Source organism: Anarhichas minor, unplaced genomic scaffold (genome assembly GCF_050575085.1).
Source record: "Anarhichas minor isolate MPS153535 unplaced genomic scaffold, ASM5057508v1 ptg000027l, whole genome shotgun sequence".
Lineage (NCBI taxonomy): Eukaryota > Metazoa > Chordata > Actinopteri > Perciformes > Anarhichadidae > Anarhichas > Anarhichas minor.
This window is the reverse complement of record NW_027466473.1, coordinates 4,658,020-4,685,852: the sequence shown is the minus strand read 5'-3', so window position 1 is coordinate 4,685,852 and position 27,833 is coordinate 4,658,020. Positions and strand designations below refer to the sequence as shown.

The following is a 27,833-nucleotide window of genomic DNA, read 5'->3' as shown; positions in this document are numbered from 1 at the left end:
GGAGCCGTTCCTTTCTCCTTACATGCCTCCTCACCGAGGAATGCAGGGAATGCACCGCACTTCTGAAAGGAGAAGGTGCTTCTTGGCGAGTGCAGAGATTTGGCCTTTATCTCTGGCGTCTGAAAGTGCCTCACACGGTCTCATTACTTCTCAAGCCTTCCCTGGTTGGTGGTGCTTACTGCATGTCATTAGGGTCATTGTGGCTGTGGGTCACAAGTTGTTTCTCATCACTTAGCACTAGACAGTGATTCTACATTGCTTAACACCGTAGCTTTTCATTTTCGTTTCCATTTTGTTGTTATCGATCATTTTCCGCCTAAGTGAACTTTTTTGCGATATTTCACATTTTCATTCACATGAAGCTGTAAGTCGGTCTGTACTTAAGTACGAGATTAGAGCATTTGAATTGTCTCTCAACACGGGTGATGCTGAGCCGATGAACGATGTTGTTGCGGAGGTGTTAACTCTCTCTGCACTGTTGCTGTTATTTGCCCTGTTAGCACTGTTAGCACCCTTAGCTGCTAGACATCGACTCTGCAATCGCCATGTTGAGAGCCATTTGGAGGCACTTGATATGCTCTGAATTTGGTGTTGAGCCTCTTTCTACCCATCACTGCCATTCTCCTATGCTTCCACTGGTAAGTGCTAATCCTTATCGTCCAGGATTGGACAAAGAAAAGGAAACCGATGCTTTGCATCATGTTAATGATGAATATCGTGATAATGATATTCATGTAGATGAATCTGGGTTGAAGACTACAGGGGACATGTGTTTGATACTTTGATTGGAGTATCAGCTAAAGAGTGAACAGATTATTTCCCTTTTGTTTTAGAATATTGATGAATGTGTATCTCCCAGTACATTCCTGTTGTAGTACTTCCTTTGCTCTCACTCATTTTCTCACTGACTTCCCGTCGAGTCATTTCTAGTCAAGGTGATGTTAATGACGTTATGTGTCCCAAAACGGTGACTTTCTGCTCCATTTCTAGAGAATCTCAGTGATCTTTTTCAGCCTCACTGGCTTTAACAAGGTCCATTGGGAGTCAGTCTGTATATATAGTGTGTGTGTGTGTGTGTGTGTGTGTGTGTGTGTGTGTGTGTGTGTGTGTGTGTGTGTGTGTGTGTGTGTGTGTGTGTGTGTGTGTGTGTGTGTGTGTGTGTGTGTGTGTGTGTGTGTGTGTGTGTGTGTGTTCAGTACCTTGTTCAAGATTTGGTGCAGTGGGCAGGACTACAATAATAAGAATGATGGCATGGTATTTGTGAGCAGTATGTTACCTTTTAATGGGCTTTGACTTTATTATTGTGTTTACTGTTATTCTATAATTGAGGATTCATTTGGCAAAAGCTTAGTGTCTGTCTTTTGCAATCGGTAATTATAACAATAATGGTATTTTATCATTCCCCCCCTCATATTGTGGTCATAAGCTGCATATTTCCTCGGTCTCACATTTAGAGCTTTCCCCTTCACATGTCATCTCTAACAAAACGTGTCCCGGTGACACCACGAGTGCTGTTTTCCTCCTCCGCTGGACAACTCTTACAGGCCTCTCTCTGTGCTCAACGTATCCTCGGCCCTCTGTGTGTGCGTGTGTGTGAGTGTAGACGTATGTTTGCGGGCGCTCTCCCCCTAAACGGGGGCGTTTTGAGGCTTATGTCTCTGGCCGTTACACACCCCTTTATTCACCTGGGCCCGGCTACTAGCCCGTGTGTGATGCAGCCTCCGGAGGCTTCAGATCAGCCCTTTTGGTCGTATCAGAAAGCAATTCAGTTTTCATTATTTAACAATACATATTTAATATGGCACAAAAGCTCATTTGGACAGGCACAGAACCATAGATTAGTCTGCTGGGACGCACGGTATCGACTAGAGGTTTTGATGGTCCCTACCCCGACTGGATACAGTATTACACTCAATTGTTGAGCTGAGAAAAGTGTCATAATATGACTAAATGATGAAGTAAGATCAGTGAGCAGTCGAGTAAGAGGGAGTACAGAGAATTGCTTATTACTGAACTTCCCCACATCTTGACTCAGAGTCCCCGGCCCTTAAGTCCAATCATGTCAACGCAGAGACATTGTTTCAGAGTTCAATAGACGCCGTCTTCTTGCAGCTGCTGCAGTCACTTCGTTCTCGTTTGTCTACTCAACTTTATTGGACTCATGCAGATGTAGCATCACGACTGCATTCAGGATGATGGTTCAAAATCATCCTCAATATTGTGTGTGTGTGTGTGTGTGAGTTTGTCACGAGTCAAATTTGGGAAACTGCTACTATGCAAATCTGTTTCATTTCCATCCCCGTTCTCCGCTCCTCTCAGCCTCTTTGAAGTCGATGAGATGTCTGCATAGAGAGTCGTCTCGTCCTCTTCAAGTTGTTCTATGAAGGCAATGCTAATTCAATTATACCTTCATCAGATCTATCTCAGTTCTGTCCGGTTTCATTTCCTTAGTTGGGTCTCTGCATGCTGACCACATTGTGCTCCTCCGGACACACTACACATGCCCCCTCGCAGAATCTACAACTCTTATGTTAAGCTCCAAAAAGGTGGTGAGACCATCAGGCAGAATGGCGGACTCACACAGGCTGCAACTGACCATCGCTTCCATTGGTAATCGCTTCATTATTTCGTCTAAAAGGTGTCCAAACAATAGTGATGAATACACTTACGCAGCTTCCTGAAGCCCCAACGGGATGTCTTCAGATTTCTTATTTCATCTGACCTGCAGTCTGAATCCCTTAGATATTCCATTCACAGTAATAACTCTGAGAAAAGCAGCAAATCCTCTCATTTGAGAAATAAGGAAGCTTGAAAAAAAAGCCAAGATAACTTCCTGTCTATTGACTATTCATCACGGCTCCATTTCACTGGCTGAAAAACACATCCAACTTGCTCAGGCGTCAATCTAAGTAGGTCGATTGAAAGAAATTCAATCTTTTACTACTTTGATAATCGATCATTTGTTCAAGTCATTCTGTATGAAGCAATTCATATCTCCTGAGTTTTGGGCAGTCGTTTGGACAAAACAAGCAATTTCAAAACGTCGCAATGGGGTCTGGGAAATGGTGGTCAATTCTTCCCCGTTTTTGACACGTTCTAGACTGAACGTTTAACAGAATAATCGGTGAAATACTAGATAATAGATAATAGAATAATAGATTCATGTGTGTGTTTTGGCTGTAGGGGCCTGAGGCCTGGACGTCACCTGGAGGACGACGATATTGTGCCTGAACTGGCTAACATCCATCCCAGAGAGAGACCTGACTGGGAGGAGACCATCAGTGCCATGGTGAGACACACACACACACAGTCTGTCTTTTACATACACACAAACATTTGTACACGTGGGACAGTCGCTGTTTTGAATACATACAGTGCATTCATCGGAATAAGAAACATTTTCTTGCCGCGTATGCTCATCAATGTCCTGCTCTTCCCCCGGGTCAGCTAAAGCTCATACGTATGAACTTGTCCAGAGAATCGGGTCCCGACATTGTCGGGAGCTGCTCTTTAACACAGGATGTCACAACAAGACATCACCGATGGAAGTTCCCAAATCTCGCCGTCTCTCCCGTTAGACGTTTTCGTTGGCGTCTTCGTTAGAGATGCACCGATTTCTTGGCCGATTACGATTTTTAATTTACAGCAAGGTGCCCGGTGTAAACTGTCAACAATTCTCATCTGTATTGGTTATTTGTATAAAAACACACAATTCAAATGATTTGGAAACAAATGTTTGATTTGATTAAAGAAAGTCTTGGTGTAACTAGTTTTAATTATTTATTATAAGCTGCTTAGAGCTAGTGTTGGGAAGATAAACAGATCATACGTAAAAAAAACTGTTATGCGGCCCACGTGTGTAATCGGGATCTGGAAATATGTGACTGGCAGCCGACCTATGACTATAGCAGACGACTAGAGGTGCATCTCTAGTCGTCGTGTGAATGACCCGTCTCCTTCACCCCCGGAACGTTTACATTCTTGCGGTTTTGCACCAGCTGCAAGATAGAAACGTCATCAAATCGACACAACTCAGTCGGACATTCCACAGACTTTGTAGCAGGGGGCTGGCAGGGTAAAAGTCAGTTTAATGTCCGGTCTGACTGACTCGGACATTTGCATTCACCCGTACAGCTCCTTCTTATCAGCGTTCGTTTCCAACCCGGTGGATTGATTAGTTGTGCATCTGTCCTCTAGCCAAGCTGTGTCTCCTCCACTATCACACACTGGTAAATAAATCAGGCCCTATAGCTTCCCCACTCCTTTCATTGCTCTAGATTTCTACCTCTTCTGCGTGCTCCCGTGTCATCCGTTTATTTCAGCCCGTCTCTCCGAAGGCTGCATTCCATTCACCAGACGGCGTCATTCATTATTTCCTTCCATCCCATCTTTGGTTCGGGTCTCGCTTCTTCAGCATCGGCAGCGCGTTGACAAATGAGGCCGTCTCCATGGTAACAAGCCGAGCCACCCATGGTGGGCGCGTGGTTGGAGCCCTATCGCGAGTGCTCACTTTGTTCGGGCAACCCAGAGAGAGAGAAACAACAACAATCTCGCCAGGCTGATGAATATTGATCACAGGAGGCGGGGCTTTTGATATTCTTTGTTCAATATTTGATAGCAGAGGGACTCTGTGCCGGAGCGGCTTGCATTATGCATGTCTCCCGTGGTTCGAGGAGGTGATGAGAAGCGCCGAGCAACTTAGTGTAAGCTGTCACACCGACGCCCTGTTGCACTGTGTGGGACAGATCTGTTCTGTGTGGACTGCAGAGCAACAAAACACTCCCAAATCCCTGCGACGCAGCGATAAAGGGAACAGTAGAATCCTTTTCAGTGATTATAGATTTGCCTTTACACAGAGCGCTGAGATCGGGGACTAGGAATAGGTTCAAAGCTTTTACATTGATTTAAAACATCTGAGTCACACAGTCAAGGGATATGCCTGTGGCTGTGTTTGGTCACACGCGTTCACACGCAGACACATTTTACTGGTAGAAAGCATTGATGTAGCTCGAGCTGAATACTTCATATAGTTGTGAAGCTGTGGCAGTTTGAGCTTGTAAAGCTTTATATATTAGGGCTGTTACTTTCATCAACACTGAATATGCCGATTATTTTTTGGATTAATCAATTAAAGTGTCATAAATGAGTGAAAAATGCTGGGAGATGATGAGTGGTGAGCCCGCTGCATTCCACCGGCTCTCAGAGACTTTCTTTAGTCTAATAAACTCACCAAATGTTGAGAGAGGAAATATTCTCTCACATATTCACCTTCAAGAAGTCAAGACGAGCGTAGTTGCTTCATTAACTGATCGTGAAACACACTTCATTCAAACTTGACAGAAACAAAATAAAAGTCACCAAAACCGTCTTGGTTAGTTTTTCCACTATTCCAACAATCAGCATCTCTAAATCCATCAGCAATCGCTGATACTCAATATTATTCGTCAAGTTGCCCAACCCTGCAACACAGTCTACCAGAGACCAAGTGGATGTTTTCAAATGTCTTGTTTTGCCTCGCCAGCTGTCCAATACACATAAATAGGACTACCCCCTATACGACTACGTTGTTCAATGCTGAATGACTTATTTCCAAGAAACATATGAGCACATCTCTGGTAAACACATGATTTAATGTGATTCTTTGTGGAGAGACCACAGAACTGTCGATTAAATCAACTAATCGACAACATCGTAGGAGTGTTTGTCCACTAAAGATGTCTTTTGTCGAGTTCAGCCCTAACACGCATCAAATCCACGCAAATGAGAATCTGGAACCAGAGAGTGTTTGAATGTTTTCTGAAAAGATTAACAAAATAGTGATTTTTCTGTCGATGGACTAATCGGTTCACTAATTGTTGCAGCTCTACTATGTCTATGCAATTAAAGTGGCTGCCGTGTCTAACCAGCTGTCCTCTCAGGGCCTCTGACAGCTTTGTCCAGTTAACTCCTCAGTTTCATTTGCTTACCACCTTTACTGTCACCGACCGTCTGGCTGTGGAGTCACGAGCTGAATCCTGGAAACTTTCCCAGCTCTGCTCCATCTTGTTTCCTTTTTACATTATCCATCTTGACTTGATCATATTCACACTGACCAGCGCCAGATCTGTTTGTGAATCAATCCTTTCCTTACTACCTTACCTTGTTTTGTCTCCCAGGTGTCCTCCAACAACCTGCTGTCAGATTACTGACATGAAAATGACTTTATCCACTGATAAAATCTGCCTGCTCCAAAATACATTCCACAGGCTCTGTTAAGTTAATGTTTAGTTGACCACAGCTGCATTTGATTTTTACTGTAATTTAAGCTAAATGAAAAAAATAATTGCGTGTCTGCCTTGTGAAGGAATACATTACTGACTGTTGGTTAGCTCCTTGTGTGGAGTACATGTTGTGGCCAAACACTGAAACATACGAGCAGGTCTGTAGTCCGAGTAGTATTGAACAGTCACGTTTGAGCGGACTTTGGCTGCATGCAGGTAAACGGCCCACGTGGATGGCAAAAGAGGCAGAATTCACTGGCAGAAAGGCAATCTGGGAACCCGCCGAACCCGTTTACTAGCTAAGAAATCAACTGTTAACTGAGTGTAAACTGGCTACTTGTGTCGTCTCTCAACTCCATTCTTGCGTCTCGAGTTGCTAATCGGAGCGTAAACAACGACCTGTGCACGGATATCCGTTATTCGGATACCTACCGGCTACACCGCATCCCCAGAAGCACCGCCGTTAGCGTCTTCAGACCCATATCCAATGGGTTCAGAGATTGGAGCGTGTTCGGCTTCTTCGATGTGACCCAGTGAGGCATAATTCCAAGCTGTTTTTAATTTGATCGACCAAAAGTTGTCTACGGAGTTGTACCCACACCTCCGTCACCGGACGGGCGTCGGAGGGGGATGTGGTTAGTGTACAAATGATTTACAATTCAGCAAGTCCAGTTGGAGATCCTTGAGTTTCGAGGATTATTATTCACGGTTTTACAACGAAGTTGTCACGCAGGCAGTTATTTAGTTCTTTGGGCAGAGGTAATTGATAAACAGTAGAAGTACAGTGTTCACGTTACAAAATAGTCCACAAGGAAAGTACGACCAGTCAAGGGACAGCGTACCATCAAAAAAGATTTGAAAGGAAGAAAAAAGACACGGATTTAATGTAAAACCTCTCAAATATCAAAATACAAGTGAACAATTGACGCAGGTGAACAGGATTAGAACATTTTTTTGATCTCTTTGTGTCTTCAAGTAATCAATATTTAGGTCAGCTCATCAAACATCACAGCTTTTAATATCATTTAATATTAATAGTGGGATGCACTCTGGCTTTGGCTACAGAACTCTCATAATAAATGAAAAGTCAAGCAGCTTTAATGATTCACCACTTGACCCAGGCAACCCGGCGCTTCACTCGACCTCTCGATTATTACATTTGTATATTTCCTTTGTTCACTTGCTGGCTTGTTCTGAATAAGGTTGTTGTTGATTTAAATCAGGTAAACTGTAGCGTACCACTTCACCATCCAGCTCACCAGCCCTCTCGCCTACAAACAACCAGGAAAGACATTTCATCTTCGTGAGGCTTTCCACCAACATGACTTCAAGTTTACAGTCTGTCAGCTGTTTGAATGTTTCTACGGAGCTTTGTCCATCACCACGACAAACAGCAGAGATGTTTCATATTTGTGTGCTCCAGCTGGACCGCTGATGTTCTTGTGTCTTTGTGTTTTAGGCGAGGAGTGCAGAGATCCCTGAGCTGAGGGCGGAGCCCCTCATGCGCTCGTGCAGCAGCAGCACGGCCAGCATGAAGGTCAAGAATGTCAAGAAGTGAGCCAACACACACACACACACACACACACACACACACACATATGCCTCTGCCTGTCTCCTCCGCCTCTCTCACATCTCCCCATCCCTCCGTTCATCTCTATGCATCGCTCTCAGCTGGCTGTGTTTCTCGTCTATTTCTGTGTCTTCCTCCTTTTCTCTGTTTGCACAGCAATACTAGTCATACACACACTTCTGAGGTGTTATCATGAGCTGAGGACGGAGTGCCAACCAAACTGTGTGTGTGTGTGTGTGTCATGTTTGCAGACTTTGCTTCACCAAGGGCCACTTCCCGAAACTGGCAGAGTGTGCTCACTTCCACTACGAAAACGTGGACTTTGGTACAATTCAGGTAAAGACCTTGACTATTTTCTTCCGTAGTTACGTCAGCACAGTACTGGAAAGTGTCATCACATGTCTGATGATGGACGGATTGCTCTCAATGGGTTTGCTTCACCGGTTTCAACATTTTGGTGGAAGCTGGCTGTATGAAATACTTGACAGCACCGTGGATGCCACTCACGGTGTAGACGAAGCTTTGAACCTGACGTACAGTCAAGCAGGCTCCATCCTTTTTCGCCCTCCATATGGTTGATGATTTGCATTTGTTTGACATCTTCCTGAATGCCCAATGGGCTCTCCAGCATGACCTCATTCATTCCAGCTCAACACACCTCAGCTGACTGAGGGTTCTGTGTGTAAGATTGGTTACCCGTTAGTACTACGCGTCAACCCGCGAATCAGACAACTAGCTGATATAGCCTCTTATGATTCATATTAATGTTAAAGTTGCATTCTGATGTCAAAGTACAGAACACTTTGACACTATGCTGACAATACATAACCCTAACATCAGTAGAATATAAAACAAAAACAGAAAATACAAAATAAAGGCAATAGTACAGGGGACATACTGATGACAGCATGACTAGGAAGAAGATCAGTGCAATGCAGGATGATAGTGCTGCAGGGATGACGTTGGCATCGCACTGGTTCCCTCGACAAAAATCACTGAATGATTTTGGATTGTTGCAGAAAAAAAGTTCTGCGGCAAATTAACGTTTATGACACTTACCGTATTTTCCGCACTATAAAGCGCACCGGATTATAAGGCGCACCTTCAATGAATGGCCTATTTTAGAACTGTTTTTATATATAGGGCGCACCGGATTATAAGGCGCATAGAATAGAACAGCGTCGTAAGCGTGTCTCTTGAAAGGTGCCATTTTGGGGTCTTTATACACACAAGTGGTGTTGGACTAGGAGTAAGCACAGTACCGGTGTTTACCGCGGTGCGGCTTTGTAGTTTACCAGTCGTACTGAAACATTTTGACAGAGCGCCGTGTACAACCAGTATGGATCAACCAATTAACCAATTGATCCATATATAAGGCGCTCCGGATTACAAGGCGCACTGTCGTTTTTTGAGAAAATTAAAGGCTTTTAAGTGCGCCTTATAGTGCGGAAAATACGGTACAAGTTTCTTTCAGCAAGATAATATTCACAACTGAACCCCACTTTTATGACTTTTGAAGCGTATCTTATTTAGCCACTTATTAGCAACCGAGGGGTGTCTACTGAAGCATTTAATGTCGTAGAACACAACGTTACAATCTCTTCAGCTTGTGTTAACCACAGACCTTATTTCAGGCATCCAACCAAAAAGCCATTGAAAACCAGATGGAGAGATGCGGAAGTGCAAAACTGCTAACTCATTTCTGGTTCTAGGACTCATTCTGTTAATTACTTTCAGGAGAAAACATTCATGCAGCCTATCAGTCAGTGTGATAAAAGTCTGAAAAGGATCCCACCCATCTGACTTGTTCTTATTCACACAGCACTTTGCCAGCAGCTCGTTGGTGCAGATTTCTCACAGATCCTTTTTGCATGTTGCAAACAGCCGAACCTCGGTGGTCTCGGCCCGGATCAAACTGAACCACAGTTACGATTGTCTTTAGTGTGAACATTTTTTGATTTCTTTTTTTGGACAGTTTGGACTTCTGGACCAATTACAGGAAGTTAAAACATGCTCAGAGCCGGTATAGCAAAAACAAATCAACAAATCAAAATGAGCCGCGGTAGCACGTTGACAGCGGAGAAGACCCAATCATTTGGTCCGACGTCAGACGCACGTCCGTCTACAAACCAATCCGTTTTAAGTGTAGAGACGTACAGGTACGGCATAATAGTTCTTTAGTGCACTTGAATAATTGCAATGTGAAACCAAAACTAACCGGATCAAATGTATACCATGTAACAAAAACCTAAACCGTGGTTCGGACTGTCAGATGTGGCTCTTTATTTAGACGGAACTCGGATGAAAGCAATTTGAACATCTTAAAAAGTTGCTAAAAGTTGTTTCTAGTTCAGACAGTAGATTCTGTCGAGGCTGTGCCGGTATTAGTACAATTAAAGGCACACTCCACTGATTTCACTCAGGAAGTTTGATTTGTTGTATCACAAGTAGAACCATCCAGCCTGTGGAGACAGCTGTGTAACGTCTTCTGTGGCTCTCTAAAGTTTGAATTGACGATGTCATAGGAAATATCTCTGGGTTCTACTCCCGCTTGGGAGTGAGACCTCAAATATTTTTACAGCAAGTTTGCGTTTCAACCCCGATGGCGTGGGATATAAAAGAAGGCATTTGGGTGGGTCTGATGAAATACACGACTGAGTTGTATTATGGGAAATGTAGGATCCACGCTCGAGTCTTGGAGTCGGGATATGTAGGCCTCGGTGGCTCTGATTTTGAACATTGTTTTGTCGCTCCTTGTGATTAAGATCTCTTTCTGTACGAGAGTACTCCTTAAATGTTTTAGGGTTCACACTGCTGTCGACGATGCTCTATTTGCATCGAGGGTGTAAAGATGGAATTGTATAGCGGTTTTAAATCAGCTTAAGCTTTCACTCCTTTACACTAAATTAAGCAGTTTTGGCACCTCATCGTAAAGAGTGCAGCTTTGTCATGATGTTGAGAGACCAGCAGGGGTCAGCAGTCTGCTGCCTTTATTATTACACACTGCTGTCCAGAGGCCAGGGAGAGAGTTTGCTAAAACGCTTCCCGCTGTCTACTTCAGCTGCAGGTTCTTTGTTGACGTGACTCGGGTTACACCACAGAAACCATCTATTCATTCACCGCATGCATAATGGAAGTCCACGGCTACAAGCAGTCGTCTGCAGTCAGTAGATCAGTTATCCTTCTGTTGTCCCAGCTGTGTGTGTGTGTGTGTGTGCTGGCTGGTCATACTTCTCTGACTACAGAGCATACAGAGCAGCACGGCGGTCTTACCCTTTGTGGTTTCTCATAGCGCTTGTCTTTTCGTTTTGCCACTCCATGGTTTTAGTATTCGGCGGCACGGCTCCTGCTACTTCTCTTGGGTCTTCTTTGTTTGAGGGATTAATTGTTCTTTATTGGTTCCCCGTGTTGATCAGTATATTTTATGTATAATCTAGCCTCAGACAGATATTTTTCTTATTTTATGAATTAGTCACAAATGTATTCCTTTTATTTGGCCCAAGACAGACTATTAAACTTTGCTTTCAGAGAGTTTCCTTGAATCAACTTTTTCCATTCATCACTGTGGTCGCATGGACACATCCCCTGAAACACTATGTGTAGTGCTGCCAACGGTCATCTGTTATAGCTGCAGCAGTTATCTTTAAAATGGTGTCTCTCAGGTTCACCCGGTGAAGTTTAGAAATATGTCTTGAGGTTGTTTGTGCAGTATACTGGATCGAGGCCGGGCTCAGGTTGGCGTTAGGCCATCTGCTTGGAGACATATTCTTCCATTTCCATAATAAAAAGCCTCGCCAAAGGAGAGTTTGAGTCAGGCAAGGTTTTGTTGTGGAAACATTAGGATGTCATAGTCAGAGAAGGCCAAAGAGGAGGGTGCCTGCATTCAGAGCAGCACTTGCGTGGCAGTTTTTGTTCCTTATGATACTGGTATGTCAGGCACTACTGGCCAGTTGTTTTGTCTAAACGGGGTTGTTTTTATTCAGCCGTCACTGACACAAAGTGGATTCATTCCTCAATTGTATATTTAGTTATTCAGCCAGGTTTTCCATCCCAATGTATTGCAAATTTGAAGGAAATCTGCAAAAGGAAATGCAAAATGAATGCTGGTTTCCCTCCACTACTGATATGTGATTATAAAGAGTTGGTTCATGGAGATAAACAGTAAGTGGCGCCAATTCTCCAGTCGGAAAACCATTTTACCGTTACAGAAGAAGAGGGCGCAATGGTGAAAAACTATGTAGAAAACTGGATGTAAATATGAAAATCTTGTCCCGTTGCTAACAGATTCTGCATTAAAATGCAGCATTAATATGCAGATACCTGTTTATAAAGATGAGTCAGTTGGGCCACCACCCATGTCCAGACTGAAATATCTACAACTATTGGATGGGTTGCCCTGACATTTTATACAGATATTCATGGTTCCCAGAGGCTGAAGCCTACTGGTGAACCCCTCCCTGTTCATCCAGGTCAAACATTCTAATGTGACCAAAAACCTGCTAAACTAATGCTATTCTCATCAGTCTTGTGTTTGGTGCTAATGAATGTGAGCATGTTAGCATTGTCATCGTGAACCTGTTAGCATTTTTCTCAAAGCACAACTGTTCCTAACTACAACCTCACAGAGGCAGACTAATGTATCATTCATATTACTAAGCATGAAGTGACTTCCAATTGCAGTATGTGGATTTTGTGTACGGAGAAATGCCCGTATGTATAGTAGATTACCAAAAATCTCTGTGTGTGTGGCGTGTGCTTACTGGACACGCTGAACGGCTCCACAAGGGATTGTGTCTCTTCAGACCGAGATTTTGAGCCACGCTTAAAGCTGTTAATAGGTCACTTCATTAAGTTTATGTTTTCAGGTGAGAAAGTAACTATTTAAGATTCCCAACATTTGGTCAATATACAGTATATCTATATATCTATAGATATATATATATATAGATATACCGACTGTGTATGTAGGAGGCATTACGATTTCGAACAGTCTTGTAATACTGAATACCTTCCTTGAGCTGTTAACGTGTCAGCGAGACGGATGCCTTCTGGAAAAGAGTTTAGGAACCAACAACTCCAGGTTGGCTGTACCTTAGTGACTCCAAAATATACAGCTGGAATGTAACTTTATACCTTCTTACTTGCTTTACACTAGTCAGCCTAACCCTTATGCAACTGTGTATTTCCATATCAAGTGTATAATCCGCCAGGAGGATTTGGGGCCTCTTGCATGAAGGCGATAGAATGACAAAAGCTGATGGGCCTGTAGTTTCTGTTCTCCACGTCCTGCAGTTTCTGTTCTCCACGTCCTGCACTGTGGATAGAGACTGTTAAACTGTCAGACACCGTTGTTCCATCAGGCTACCAGCACAGTGTGAGAGCCATTAAGCTCATGTATGTGCCTGTGGGAGACGACAAGCTGCTGGTCATCCTAAAACTCTTTAATTGTCTGATCTCATGCAGCCCTTCGGATGCACCGTCTTCTGTTGATGGAGGTGACAGCATTGCAGTCCAGTAGTCTCCATTCTGTGTTTTTACCTAAATTACTTTTTGTGACACATTTTCCGACATAATTGACCATAGCTGTTGCATCAATTATAACTAGAGAGGCTGAATTATTTGTGCCACATCACTTCATTCTGACCATGATGGGACACAGACAGTTATCAACAAGGCTTTAAAAGGATTCCTAGTTTGTGCTGTTTTAGTTTTTCTTTGGGCTGCATGTTTTATTAGTGCCTGTGTTGTTTATTTGCTGGATCATAGTCTCTATATTATATCAAATTTGCCAGGGGGAAGGTATTTATGATATGATGGAACCAGTTCACTAAACAATATCACTGTTAAAGTGGTAGACATTAGAATGTGAGTGAACTCGCTGACCCTGTCCACATGCAGCACAGCGTCCTGTTGACAGGAGGTGGCTGTATGCTTTACCAAGCATGTGTATTTAATAAAGTGGCCTCTTTCTTGAGACCTCCTTCCTCTCAACATTTAGTGTTTTTCAGAATAAATACTATCTACTGTTATCCTCCAGACAACCTCACTGGCCTCTGCTCCACGTAATGTCTCTGTTCAATGGCCTCCAGCACTACGTGATACAGTCCTCAGTCAGACACCAGGAAAACAGCTTTATTGACTCCAACACTACTGGCGGTCCTGCTCTTCCATACAGTTTATCTACAACCTAGCATTTTGTCCCGTGTCGTGGCACACACGCCGCACTGAGGTTCAAGCTCTTACACACTTTACTATTAATGGAGAGTTCGAAACCACGCACGCTGGTGCTGTCCGTAAACTGAGCCACAGTTTTCAACTGCTGTTTGGTTAACAGTGATGAACAGCGTCTGAAGGTATTTAGAGATTGTTAAAAGGGAACTCCGCTGAGTTTGGGCTTCACTGTGCAGAGATGAATGTGCAGTGTTTGTTTTCACATTCATCTGCTGAAGGAGGAATGTCTGTCTGCGCCCACCTTAAATATAGTTAGTAGAAAATTAAATCCCAAATCGCTTGTGATCAAATACCTCCATGTGAATATTGCGGCAATATTGTACTGTTAGTGCTTTTACTAAATATTTACACAAAGAACACACTGAGAACACATTTTACTCAACGTTTAACCATGATTAGCTCCAAATCCACAAAACCAAAAAATCTTTAACGATTGAATGAGAGTCCATGGAGCAGAGCTGGCCCATGCTATGCTACGATTGGCTAGTCTGCGTTATAGGGGGGCGGGTATGAAGGCAAATCACTGTCAAAATCCGAGAGTGCAAATGAGATCCACGCGCGGTAAAAGACTCGCGAGCAGAAGAGCAGTGATAGTAGTCGCGCTCAAAGCATTGTTTTCTCCTCACAGGCTGCAATTATGCTCGCGCGAGCAGAGATATTCTGCGCGGAGTAATGTAAAAGCCCTTCTCAAAGTAAAATACGCGCGCAGCTCTTTATTTTGCACACGCGGGACCTCTACACACACGCGCGCGATTCTCATTTGCGCTCTCGGATTTTGACAGTGATTTGCCTTTATAGGCGGGCCTTCGAGAAGGGACACTTGCGTAATGTCGCTCCACTCTCTGGCACAGCACTTAACTGGTTTGAATCCTACTTGAAGGACAGAGAATACTTTGTGTCTACACATCAGAGCTGACTAGAATGACATGTGGTGTTCCCCAAGGCTCAATACTGGGGCCTCTTCTGTTCAACATCTACATGCTTCCACTACCTCAGACTATGGAAAACAACAAAGTGTGTTATCATAATTATGCAGACGACACACAAATCTACATAACTATATCACCAGGGGACTATAATCCCATACAAGGGCTGGGTAAATGCATTGAACAAATCAACAACTGGATGTGCCAGAATGTTCTTCAATTAAACAAAGATAAAACAGAAATAATTGTTTTTGGTACCAAGGACGAACGATTGAAAGTCGGCGCTCAGCTTCAATCACTGATGTTAAAAACCACAAACCAAGCCAGAACTCTAGGTGTAGTTATGGATTCAGACCTCAACCTGAACAGCCATATCAAGACAATTACATAATCAGCCTCCTATCACCTGAAGAATATATCAAGGATTAGAGGACTTATGTCTCAACAGGATTTGGAAAAACTTGTCCATGCATTCATCTTCAGTAGACTGGACTACTGTAACGGTGTGTTTACAGGTCTCTGTAAAAAGTCTGTCAGAAAGCTGCAGCTCGAGTCCTCACTAAGACCAAGAAAGTGGATCACATCCCTCCAGTTCTGAGGTCTTTGCACTGGCTTCCTGCCCAACAAAGAATTGACTTTAAAGTCCTGCTGTTGGTTTATAAGGCACTGAATGGTTTAGGGCCAAAATACATCTCTGATCTGCTGCTACCTTATGAACCATCCCGACCCCTTAGGTCGTCTGGGACAGGTCTACTTTCTGTTCCCAGAGTCAGAACTAAACATGGAGAAGCAGCGTTCAGTTGTTCTGCTCCACATATCTGGAACAAAGTCCCAGAAAGCTGCAGGTCTGCTGAGACCCTCAGCTCCTTTAAATCAACATTGAAGACTTTTCTGTTTGCTGCTGCCTTTAATTAAACCAGATTCAAGGATATTAATCAATTTCTGCATTTCTGCATTTTACTGCTGTATATTATTTCTTACACTGCTTTTTGGTGTTTTAATGACTGTTTTTAATGTTTCAATGAATGTTCTTAATTGTTTTTAAATGTCCTTTTCTTTTGCCTTATGTTTTGATGCTTTTAATGGTTTTATGTGAAGCACTTTGAATTACCTTGTTGCAGTGGCGGGCCGTGCATTTTATACCTGGGCCTTCACTGCTGTCCTGCAGCTGAAACACAGCTATGGTTATTATTTGTTTTGTGTAAAAATGAAGCCAACACCTATAGATCCACTAACTGCAGAGAATACGCCGAGAGTGTGTCTCCTCTCTTCTCTGACTGCAGCTGAGACTAATGCGCGAGGCTTCTGTGAGAGTACCCGCCTGTGTGTGCTTTGGGGCGGTGGAGGGGCTCACGGCAGCACCCGCTGCTCGTTCATAACAGTGCAGAAGGGTACGTGCTTTAACGTCAGAGTCAAAACACCAGAAAAAGTCGCTAGATTTGTCGCTAGTAGCTTTTGACAACAAAAGTCGCCATGAGGGTTTGGAAAGTCGCCAGGTTTAGCGAGAATGTCGCCAACACTGGCACCGACTAAATATGTCCCCAGAGCAACATTGGACGTAACAATGGTTCCTATCACATATAAAACCAAACAGAAATCTTCATAAAAACAAGTTGTACAAATAATAATATATAAACAAGCATATTAAAGCTACTGCAGATGTAAAAACAAACGCATTTAACTTACCAGAGCTGCTGTTCACTATTTAAAGACAAAGTGCATCCTCCCTTCTTTGTTAACAAAGAGTTTAATCTCACGGTTGTTCAGTACATCCGTGTGTTTTAGTTCCAGTAAGAAGTCCTTCTCGATTCATGGACGCCAGTGAAGACAGTCGAGCCTCCCCAGTTGTATTTCTTGAATAGGTTTTAATGCGTTTGAGGCTGAAAATGTCACTCCACAGAGGCAGCAGATATTGGGATTGTCACCGCCCAACATGTCACGCTAGCCCACTGACCAATCACGTACTTGTAGGCCAGCTAGCAGGCTCTGACACGTCAAAGAATACGCCCAACAATGTCAAACTAAAGATCTGATTGGTTGAAGACTATGACAATCAACAATATCGTCCCCATTCACTTAAACTGCACATGGATTCACGTGTGAGTCTGCAGGCCTCTGGTCTCTGTTCTTACCTAGAGACACAGAGGTGAAATCTGATTGGATAAAAGCTCTACTTAAAACAAGCTGCACTGGAAGCAGAGCAACTGAGGAAGACAGTAGCTGTGCAATGAGAGAATAAGATAATGGGAAAAATATTTTTATAAATTACAATACATGTAGTGTATTTAAGAAAAATTATTAAACTATAAAATAGCTATAACTTTGTGATTCTGTTTAGGCCAGCAGAGAAGACCTTGCAGGCCCTGACGGCCCACCACTGCCTTGTTGTTGAAATGTGCTATACAAATAAACTTGCCTTGCCTAAGAAATTGATATAGTACAATTTTACTACCATGCAGACAGATTAATGATAAACGTGGTGATAAGCGGCCTGAGACAAATCGTATATGTGCTTGAGAAAGACAAAGACGTAGAAAGGTGGCCGACAATAATCAATGCAATCAGTCTGAGTTTAACAGCTGTGAAGGAGTGCCGACCTCCCCCTCTCATCTCGACAATAGTTACTAAGGCTGTGGTTTTAGTGTGCGGGAGAGCAGTAGGCCGTATGTATGCATGCGGCCATGCGTGTGATGAAGATTGACGCCCCCCTTGGCCCGTCCTCTAGGCTAGCACACTGTGCTGCTGTACGGCTCATGTGTCTCCGCTGCTTCCACCTTCAGACGGTGACGTGACGGTAACCCTCTGGAAGGGGGGGGGGGGATCCATACCTCCCATCACTTGCCTGCCTGCATCCGCCCTGCTAGCTGAGCATCGTGACACAATATGCTCCGGCTGCCCAGTCACTCCTTTCGCTCACAAAGGGCCGAGAGAGAGATGCATGGAGTTGAACTCCCTCCCCCCAGCGGGACCCAATCCATCAACTGCAGCGCTACACTGAAGACAGCGCCGGGCAGCGCACACCCAGGAGGCAGGCTGCCCTTTAAAGGCACGGGGCGGCCGACGGCAGGGTCCAGAAAATAATCACGGTCGACATTGGATCAGTTGTAGCTGTAGAATAGTTCAGGACCATATGTTAGTCTGACAAAGCAAACTCCAAGCCATGGCCTGTAAACCCCCTCTATCACACATTCAGAGGACCTCTTTCCACTCCTTGTGAGCAGAGGATGATGTAACGGTTGGACTCATTCTGCCCTTGTTAGAGGAAACAAAAGACCAGCCAGACCGCGCACACACACACACAACCTCTCTGTGTCTCTCTCTCATGGCCGTTATTGGAGGACAAGTCGAAAGGGTTGAAAATGTGATTGTCCTCAAAGCCAGAATGCACACGATGAAGTGTTACAAAATCCACTCCAGGGTGGAAAACCAGCTCAATTAGTCATGACACTGTTAGCATGTTTCATCAATACTTTAAATTGAATGTGACACTTGATCAGCTAAAGCTGATGCCGCTGCAGTTTGAGATAAAGATTGACAAATTGAATCCAGTGGACTGTAGATAAATGAAGTGGGCAGTGAGATTAGCCTAGCATTAGGCTGTGCGATTTTCAATCCCAAGTTACATGTGAACATTTACAAAAAGTAATGCCTACTGTATCAAAATGTGTTATATTATGTAGAATTTTTGATATTTTCCAATTTTGACAACATTTTTTGGCTCGTGTCAAAGCACTGGCTCCCATCTCCCTTTTACAGGTTGCATATGAGCTTTGAGGGAAGGGTGTTGTTTGAATGTGGGTAGTGCATTTAGGCCGTGGGGGCCGCTAACGTAACCCCGCCACATGGTTTGTTCTGAGAAGCCGTCATTGGAAACTGTTTGGAAAAGGAAAGGCACGTTCAAAGAATACCTGGGACGTGGGAACATTTCAAACTGCTGAGCTTGCTGCTGGAGTAACTGCTTCACTCCAAGCATGTTGGGAACGCCTTACGCCCTTTTTCTGGCCTCCGGAAAATGAAAGAGGGGATAGAAAAGACAAAGTTGCAATATCCTCTTGACATCGAGATGCTTTTAGCGGTTTCTGCATTCCGGTCGTTTTTCTGTAAAACTAGAATGTTGAGGCACCTTGAACAGAGGCCCTTTTGCCTCATACGTAACTGTGTTTGTAATGGGCCGACCGCCTGCAGCGGGTGAGATAACTGCATTACCAGAGAGGCCTAAATTAGTAGGATGCACATATGGACGATATACACTCTGCATGAAGATGGAAATCCATGTTGAGCTCGGTGCCCTTTCACCTGAGGGTTAGTCTTTGTTCCGTCACGGCTCTTCAGCTTGTACTTCTGTGTCTCAGTAAAGTCTTTGTGAGCGCATCTACACGACAGAAAGCATTCTCATAATGGGATTAGTTTTGTGATCTGCTCCAAGTCTCGATCTCATTCCCTCACAGCAAATCACCCTCTGTGTTTAAATCCCATCACACTTCTCAGTCCTTATAGCTTTAGTAATGATTTTTAGAGTTAGCTCCCTCACACATCCTCCTTTTAGCTCGGAAGTACTGCAGTGAAGCCCCATAGGCAGACCTGCGCTCCAAACCCCTCTGGTTCTGCAGTGTGACAGAAGTACCCCAGTGTGGAAATGGCATCATGGGAAAGAGGCCATTATTTATAATCGTAACATTACTCTCCCGTTTCCTGCAAACTTCCATCCCCTCGCTTCTTCATAATCATCCCTCATCAAGGATGATGATGTTCTATCGTCTCACTGACGGATCGAGGTCTGTTTGTCCGTCATAGGTTAGATTAGAAAGACGTGCACAGAATTTACATCACAGTTACAGCAGGAATAGCATTTTGCCATGATACAGAGGCCAACTAAGGGGGGTGTCATCTCATCCACCAGCCCTGAAGAAGTTGCACAGTGTCAGAAAGCTGTTTGCTGGCTAGCAGTCAGCCTTTGGTTTGAAAAGTTCTCGTGGCTCTGGTTCTTTGGCCTGGCCAGCTCTCTTATGTCACATTTGCAGCAGAGGACGGGGGAGACTCACAGGAAATGAGAGCAGAGGAACGCCGTGGGCACTGCTGCTATTTAGAAGTGTTTTTAAAGGAGGAATGAGTAGGATTTGTTTGGCTGCGTGGGTTAGGGAGCTCGCCAGCGGGTGAAAGACGACCCAGGATTCCTTCCCGTTTTGGAACAAGCTTTGTCCGCTTGGTGCTTTTCCTCGCTGTATTTGCATTTCTTCCGGTGCTGTGTATGCCCTTTCCGTAGCATCGTCTTGCATGCGTGCTTACGATCTGGCAGCTGGTCGCTTTGTTTTTATAGAGGTTGATGCCCAGAAGCATTCGGAACACAGAAAAGAGAGAATCCAGGCAGATGCACCACCCACCTCTAGTGGGTCATTAGTGAGAGGAGTCTGTACATTGTTTTGTAGGAAAATATATTGCATCATTGTCTGCTGACAAATGTCTGAAAATTGAAGATATAAAAAGATCTAAAGGTCATTACTGGTCTACTAGTTATTTTTATGAGCCACGCTAGCAGAGGCTAATCAAGGTATGATGGTCCACCACTGTGTTTCTAACTAAAAGATCCATTTGATGTTTTTGCAATTTTTGTACAGACATTCATGGTTCAAATTTGCTTCACAAATGGACATATATGTTCCCCTCAGAACCAATTGTTATCAATCCTATGACCCCCGGACTTTTCATTCATCATCAGATTCAAGTTTGAATTTCTCTTGATTTATGACTAAATACCTGCCAAACCAATATTCAGCCTATGTTGTACCTTTGTGTTTAGTGCTGATTAATGAACGATTAAACACGGCAAACTGATCGAGGTAGGGAACATGGTAAACATACGTGCTTATCATTAGCATGTTAGTATTGGAACTATGAGCATATTAGCATACTATTGTTCACATTCACTCAAACACTGCTGTGCCTAAGTTAGGCAGTGCATGGTTGTAGTCCTCTGTGGCAGGAGGCCTTATGTTTTCATACATCCCGTGCTTGTGAGCGCGGTATCTCAGGAACACCTGGAGGGTCTTTCTTGAAGGATGAACTGATTAGACTTTGGTGGTCAAAGGTAACAACACAAAACACATTCATATGCTAATTATGACGATTTCACACAAATGTTTAATAGGATTAAAGTGATGAGATTTTGGACAGACATGGATGTAAACTGCAACATGATTGGTTGGGGGAGGCTTACAACCACAAGGTGGTTATTCTAGTTTTTTTTTTCAAGTTTTAGACTCCCCCCATGTCAAGTAACTTACCCGTGGGTTGCTAATAGCTGCCATGTCTAATACAATACATTTCAAAGATCCCATTGACATCCTCAATGCACTGAAAGTCAGTGATCTCTCCTGTCTAATCTTCTTTTTTTTTAATAAAGCAATAATATCATTTGATGAGGCTTTTTGCATTGGACGCTGGAACTTTGACTGTCTCTACATTTCCTGGAAACCGTCTGACCTCCCCACATGTGATGTGTGACAAACCAGTCCAGCCTGTCACTGGCATCGCAGAGCGGAGAGCTGAATGAACTGGGTCATCATTGGATTATCATTTGATATTCATCAGGCAGACCGATGCTCCGGCCATCCCAGCCAGCCGAGCAACGGCTCACCTTGAACACAGAACAGTGGGACTATTTCAACTCTGCAGTGACTGTGTGGTTGCCACACTTTGGCTGTAAATGTTTGGCAGCAGGTGTTGTAGAGGAACCTTTTTAGAAGTCACTTTAGGAATGAAGGTCGCAGCAATAAAAGTGAGTAAATGAGTTTAAACATTGAACTCTCTTTTTGTTTTTGATCTTTTCCTTGTTTGGTGTTGGATCTCTTTTTCTTGCACAGATAAACACACACACACACACACAGGGAGGTTCCATGCAGCCCCGTATCCTTGAGGCCTCTCTTGGCTCCCACATGTCCTCCTCACTGAGGCCGGCTGTTTGCTTGGATTTCCGTTCTCCTCTCCAGCAGTAGCACTTTTTAATCCATCTCATGTGTGAGTGGCACATGTGAAGTCATCACAGCTGATGAAACCTCCACTTTTCTTTCCTTTTTTGTTTGTTTGAGGTATTTGGCTGCAATCTGAGAGCAGAGGGGAGGTTCAGGTTATATTTTTGGCGACTCTATTTGTACTTGCGCTCTACCACGCTCCGTGGTGTGAGTTTTTAAATGCAGGGTTTGGTCGCCCCGAGTTGAAACAGCTTCCCTTATTTATTGTTTTGCTGCATTTGCAAAGCATCAGTTATTGTGTTGACACACTTAATTTAATGTGCTTTGAGGTGAAATGCATTGATGTCCTTTGACCAATAATTAGCAAGAACTGCTGATTTCAAAATGCCACTGTGCAAAAGGACAGCAGAGAGGACTGCACATGTGGAAGGAAAGAAAACGCCCCCCCCCGTTACCTCCTGCCCTCTCCTCTGCTTCTTTTCGCTCCCTCCATCCCTGCTCTTTGTCCTGGGAACGTACCAACCGGAGAGGGGGGAGAGGAGGAGAGAAGGGGGAGGGGTGAGCCAGCATGTCAGGCAGGGGGAGAGGAGGGAGGAGGGAGAGAATAGCATGTGGCGGAGGGACAGAGCAGACCGTGAGGCCGGCAGAAGGACAAGACAGAAAAGAAAGAAAACAGCTTTTCTTCTTTTTGTTTTGTGGGGGGGGGGGGGGATCTGGTAGTTCCCTCCGTTGTTTCCTGCTGCTAATATAATTGGGTGTTAAAGTTCTGCTGGGTGCCGAGCCATCAGAGAAAGGAAGTAAACAAGAGAAAGAAGACGAGGATGATGGGAGAGGGGGCAAAATGGAGGAGATGAAAGCGGTCCCGTAAAGGAATCCACCAAATAACCGCCTCCTCTCATCCAACAACACCAGCAGCAGCAGCAGCGCTGCTCTGTCTCTGTGTCCCACACTGGGAGAGCTTACCCTGTAAGTGAAAGAAAGTGGAGAGCTGACATTTACGTCCCGCTGAGGGGAACAAGACTCTGCAAGAACGGATGTGCATTTTCTCACACACTTGCACAGAGGAATAGACCGGGGACAGGTGTCGGAGTATTAACGAGGGGCAGACTTGACACTGGACGGCATGAAGGGAAAGGAAAGTGTGTAGGGACTAAGAGGAGTGAAACCCCAGATTTGAACTGCTGTGAGTACGAAGTGTCTTTCTGTCTTTTTGACTGTACCCTTTGGTTCTTTTCTGTCATTTTTCTTTTCTGCTGCTGCTCTGCAGTTGTCAGAGCAATGCTTCCCCTTTGTCCTTGTGTGCCTGCAGGACTCGCTTGTGTCCAAAATATGGCTGTTGGGATTTAGCTTTTTCTTTCTGCAGGAACCTTTGTTGTAGGGGACAGTGTAACGTCTCTATAGATGGGTTTCTCTTGCTTTTACGGTGTAAACAAGAGGAAATCACAGACCACACAGTGCATGTCTAGTTTTTCCAATATAACCTTCTACAGCTTGAGGACATGGAGAAAGTAATAGTTGTCACAATGATCTTTGTTGTGGTATTTGTATTGTATTCTCATTATTAAAATGCTGTATAGTTTGACTGTGAACCCGGTACATGCAGAGAAGCTCATTCTTGAGTATGTAGTAACCCCCTCCTTTGCTGTTGCTGGGGCCAAAGGGACAATGTGTGCTAGTGCAGGTTGGATCTTAATCAAATCACAACGTGGTGGGCCGCATGCAGTGCAGAAAGCAGGCCTAGAATGGTGGACAACCTGTCTGGCAGGCCACTCTGTTCGGGTGCACCGGATCGCAACACAAGTTGTAATTTCAATAAACTTCTGTCCAAAAGCAGAAGCACTCTCTAAAACGGTGAAGCTGTCATGTAGAGCAGACATTAGTCTTTGTATCTAGTGTCTAAAAGCACTAATAGTTTTTAAGTACATAGTTTGTTTGTTGTACAGCTGGGAGAAGACTACCGTATGCTTCCTCACTAGCTCACTTTGCTTATTCGGTAAATGCCCTCTTTAACTTCTCAAGGCTCTGCCAGCAGATGTACAGTAGACAGTTTAGGACTTGAGGCTGGTGGCTAAATATGTCTGTGTCTAAACATATCTTATTGTCACAATATGACAAGTGTCTTCCTGCACAATCCCTCAGAAGAGTGGAGCTGTACTGGTCATACCTATACTGTGTGCATTTTATCAGAAGTAGACTCGGGTAAAACAATGAATCTATTTAAAGGCCCTGCCGTGAACTTTGTAAAAACAAAAGTCCTGTCACCCTCTGGTGGCTGTGTTGAAGGGTAACTGTGGAGTCCTGTGTGTGGATTCTACAGTAGCTAAAAGAGTGTTTGTCTGGGAAATTCATGATGTGACACATCGTTACATATTTGTTGCTCACTCTGAGTTGTCGGGTCTCGGAGCCTACGGATTAAATATGGCTCAAATACTGCTCCCAACTCAAAGGCTCTGAGTTTGATTCATACCACAGTTTTTCTGAAGTTGTGGCTGATGCTAACACTTAACTACCTCGTTGTTTGTACCTTAGCATAGCTTTTAAGCAGCTGGGTTCTGCTGTACATTTCCCTCTTTCATACAGTGAAACCGTGTGATTGCTTTGTTAGTATTAAAGGGATCGTTTGGATGTTTTGAAGTGTGGTTGTACTTATCCGTACTCAGTGTATTACCTACAGTAGACAGTTTGTAGAAACAGACAGGAGTACCAGTTTAGACACATAAGACATCTATATCACTTTAAGTGTACTCTATATTTGTAATATCCAATCCAAACTTACCCCGTAAAACACCAAAGTCACATATTATCACAAACAAACTAACTGATTGAGGCAGCAGTAGACCAGTTACTCCCATGTTGTGCAATGTAAAATGAGAGTTTTTGTCAAAGGAGACAGTGGCTTTGAAGAGAGCATAGATGGATACAATGACTTCAGCTCCTTATTCTAAATATAGCGTGCACATTAACTGATATTGATTTTTTTTTAGGTTTCTAAAATACGTTTTGCTGCCCCCCTCCACAGCAGTACATTGCTTTACTCCCGTGCTGGTACTCCTGTCTCCACACTGGAGACGTGCCGACCTCCATCTACTGTAGGTACAACACTGACTATGGATAAGTACCTCATGCAACCCCACCTCAAAACATCTGAATTATCCTTTTCAGCTTATCATACAGGATGGTTCCCAAAATATTTGTACTGCTGAACTGCAGTCGCATACTGTAGGAGGGAAGCAGTGAACTGCTTCACTGTCAGTTGAAGGAAAGACTGATGTTCCACCACTAGACCATGACTGTGTTCCTCATGGAACAAAAGGTGGACAATTAGCGGATGTGAGAGCTTGTACCTGTCTTCATGATTACTCTGAGTAATCCTTAATGTACATGACTAATAATAGCAGGGGACCGACGCAGCCCTAAGGAGCCCAAACTAACTGAGTACATCGGCACCGTGGTGCCTTGAGCTAAATGCTAATGCTAGCATGGTAACATCCAGATGTTAACCAGGTATAACGTTTACCGTGTTCACCATCTTAGTTTAGAGTATTAGCGTGCTAACATTTGCCAATGATGGGAATGTCTTTAGTTTTGAAGGTATTGGGGGAAATGTTTTGACCTGATGATAGAAAAAAAGTTAAGGGATTACCAAAGTTATTACCCTGAGGGGAACATCTGAACCATATTCCATGACGTTCCATCCAATAGCTGTTGAGACATTTGAGTCTGGACAGAAAGATAAAAAGTCCAACAAACAATGTTAATGTCCATGCCTAAACTTGACAGCAGCCCAAGTGCAAGGAAGCTGAAGAGGTGTAAACCATCATTGTATTAATGAACATGCTGCTCTTGGCCTGCCCTACAGCACAGCTTTGAGGTTTGCTTCATTCTATATTAAAACAGCAATGCTTTGTATGTTTTAAGTTTTAGTTTGTTGCAACTGTCGTGATCCCAGTCAGTCAAAATTATTCCACTTGTCTCCTCAGTCCCAGTTGGTTTTGGGCTGCTGTCCTTGTCCTTGTGAAATGCCGAACTGTCTGCCTCTATGGGCTCACTTCTAAAGTTTGTTCTTGTTACTGCTCTGTGAAGAGAATGTCTTTTGCTTGTGCACCGAGTGCAAAATATTTCTGGGTTGCTCTGTGCTGATACTGAACAACAGCGGGGTAATTAGGTCATTTGCTGTCATTCTAGTTTGTGTCTCTGAAAAGAGACGCAGCCACAGAAACGGGCATTGTTGTTCCGTGAAGGCTGCTCCTCCACTAACAACCGTCTTTAAATCAAGCGCTCTTTACTGTGAAAACACCCTTGCTGGCACCATGACATTGCTTTGACAATATCTGCCCAGTGGACCTTGGGAGCACATAAATACCTCTGGTTTTTATGCTTGCTGTTGTAAAAGCAGAAACAGTTTCTTTTATCTGAACAAATTGAGATTTTAAAAGCTGAAATAGAATAGAAATAAAGTCATCTATGCAGCTGTGAGAGAGAGGTGAGATGTACCAATTATGTACAAACCTAAGGAGCACTGAGAGCAACGCATGCAGAGATAGACGCTTGAGAAAGCCAATCGTCAACAGCAGGGACTGCAGGCGAGGTTCAGTGGCATCCAACAATATTACCATTGTTTCTGAAGGAGACTCCCGGCACCCTGGAACTACTTCCATACTGTATGTGCAAAGACCTCATCTGGCTATGTGATGTGCTACATCATATCTTCATAATGTCCTCTGGTCTCATAGGCTCAATAAATAGAACTCTGCCAAAGGACGTTAATGACCTATTACCTGAACATTTAGGATCCTGTACAGCTGTGCTTCGAGCATCTGCCTTGTTTTACAAACCAGAATATTTTGGATATGCTCCATTGATATAACTTCACATATCAGGACAAACACCGCCATTTTGGTAGTTGAGTGCAGCTCACTGTGGGACTGACAACAATGGCACGAAATGGCACCAATTTAATCTTAAACATCAGTATCTGTAGGTTCAAAGAAGGGCCCTGCCTGCAATAGGAGGTCAGCAGAATGGAGCGAAGGGCATGACTGGGAAATGTCATGTAACTAGTAGCATACGACCCAACTCTGTACACTTTATAAAGATTCTCTATACAATATCCTGAGCATCAAACAACTATTATCTATGTACAAATATAGTGGAGTAATGGCTACCTGAGCAGAGAATGAAGTCACTCTCCCTCTGTGTTGTTATCCGAGCATCTCCTGCTTTGATGACTTAGCCGGGCCGACTGTGCGTGCCTTTTAGTGCATGTGAGCGTGCTAACCCGGCTAACTCACGGCCGCCTCTCTGCTCTCATACGGCGGTTACAGCTGATAACGCCGTACCGACCGACGTCATTGTTGTGGAAGCTATGAGCCCACCCTCCGGTTAAATTCAGGTCAAACGCTGTTGGCTCTGTCAGCGCTGTTGCCGTTGTTTGCGCTGTTAGCACCGTCAGCTGTGAGCCGCAGGCTCGCCGTCGACATGTTGAGAGACAATCAAAATGCTTCCAATCTCGGATCTTGCACCTTTAATGAATTGTGATCCAAGTACATAATAATGCACGCAATGTGGATTATTACCAAAAAGAAATGTTTTTGCTTCATTCTTGGCATTTGGTGTGCTTTGTTTGTTTGTCTAATTTCATCCAGGAGTAGTTTTATGTGGCAGGGATATATGATTTTGGTTTTGTATATAATTAATAATAATGATAATAAACAAAGAAAGATGTAACCGTTGCTTATTCCAAGTCTTTTTTTTCTAAGTAGGGTAACCTAACAGATCTGCTTCTTAAAACATACAAAATAGTAAAGATGAAGCGGTCGTAGTAGACAGCAGCCTCTTCCTTAACACAGCTGTCCATAGTTCTCTGTACTAAGCAGAT

General features: G+C 43.8%; 1 protein-coding gene across 1 annotated transcript in view; it reads left to right on the top strand.

Annotated features, from left to right (window-relative positions):
- Positions 1–27,833, top strand: part of arhgap32b (Rho GTPase activating protein 32b) — a 103,257-nt gene that overhangs the window by 37,851 nt on the left and 37,573 nt on the right. The window contains exons 3-5 of the mRNA XM_076101727.1: positions 3,184–3,289; positions 7,720–7,814; positions 8,082–8,166. Of these exons, the coding sequence (XP_075957842.1) occupies positions 3,184–3,289; positions 7,720–7,814; positions 8,082–8,166 (286 nt within the window). The remainder of the gene's footprint in view (positions 1–3,183; positions 3,290–7,719; positions 7,815–8,081; positions 8,167–27,833) is intronic.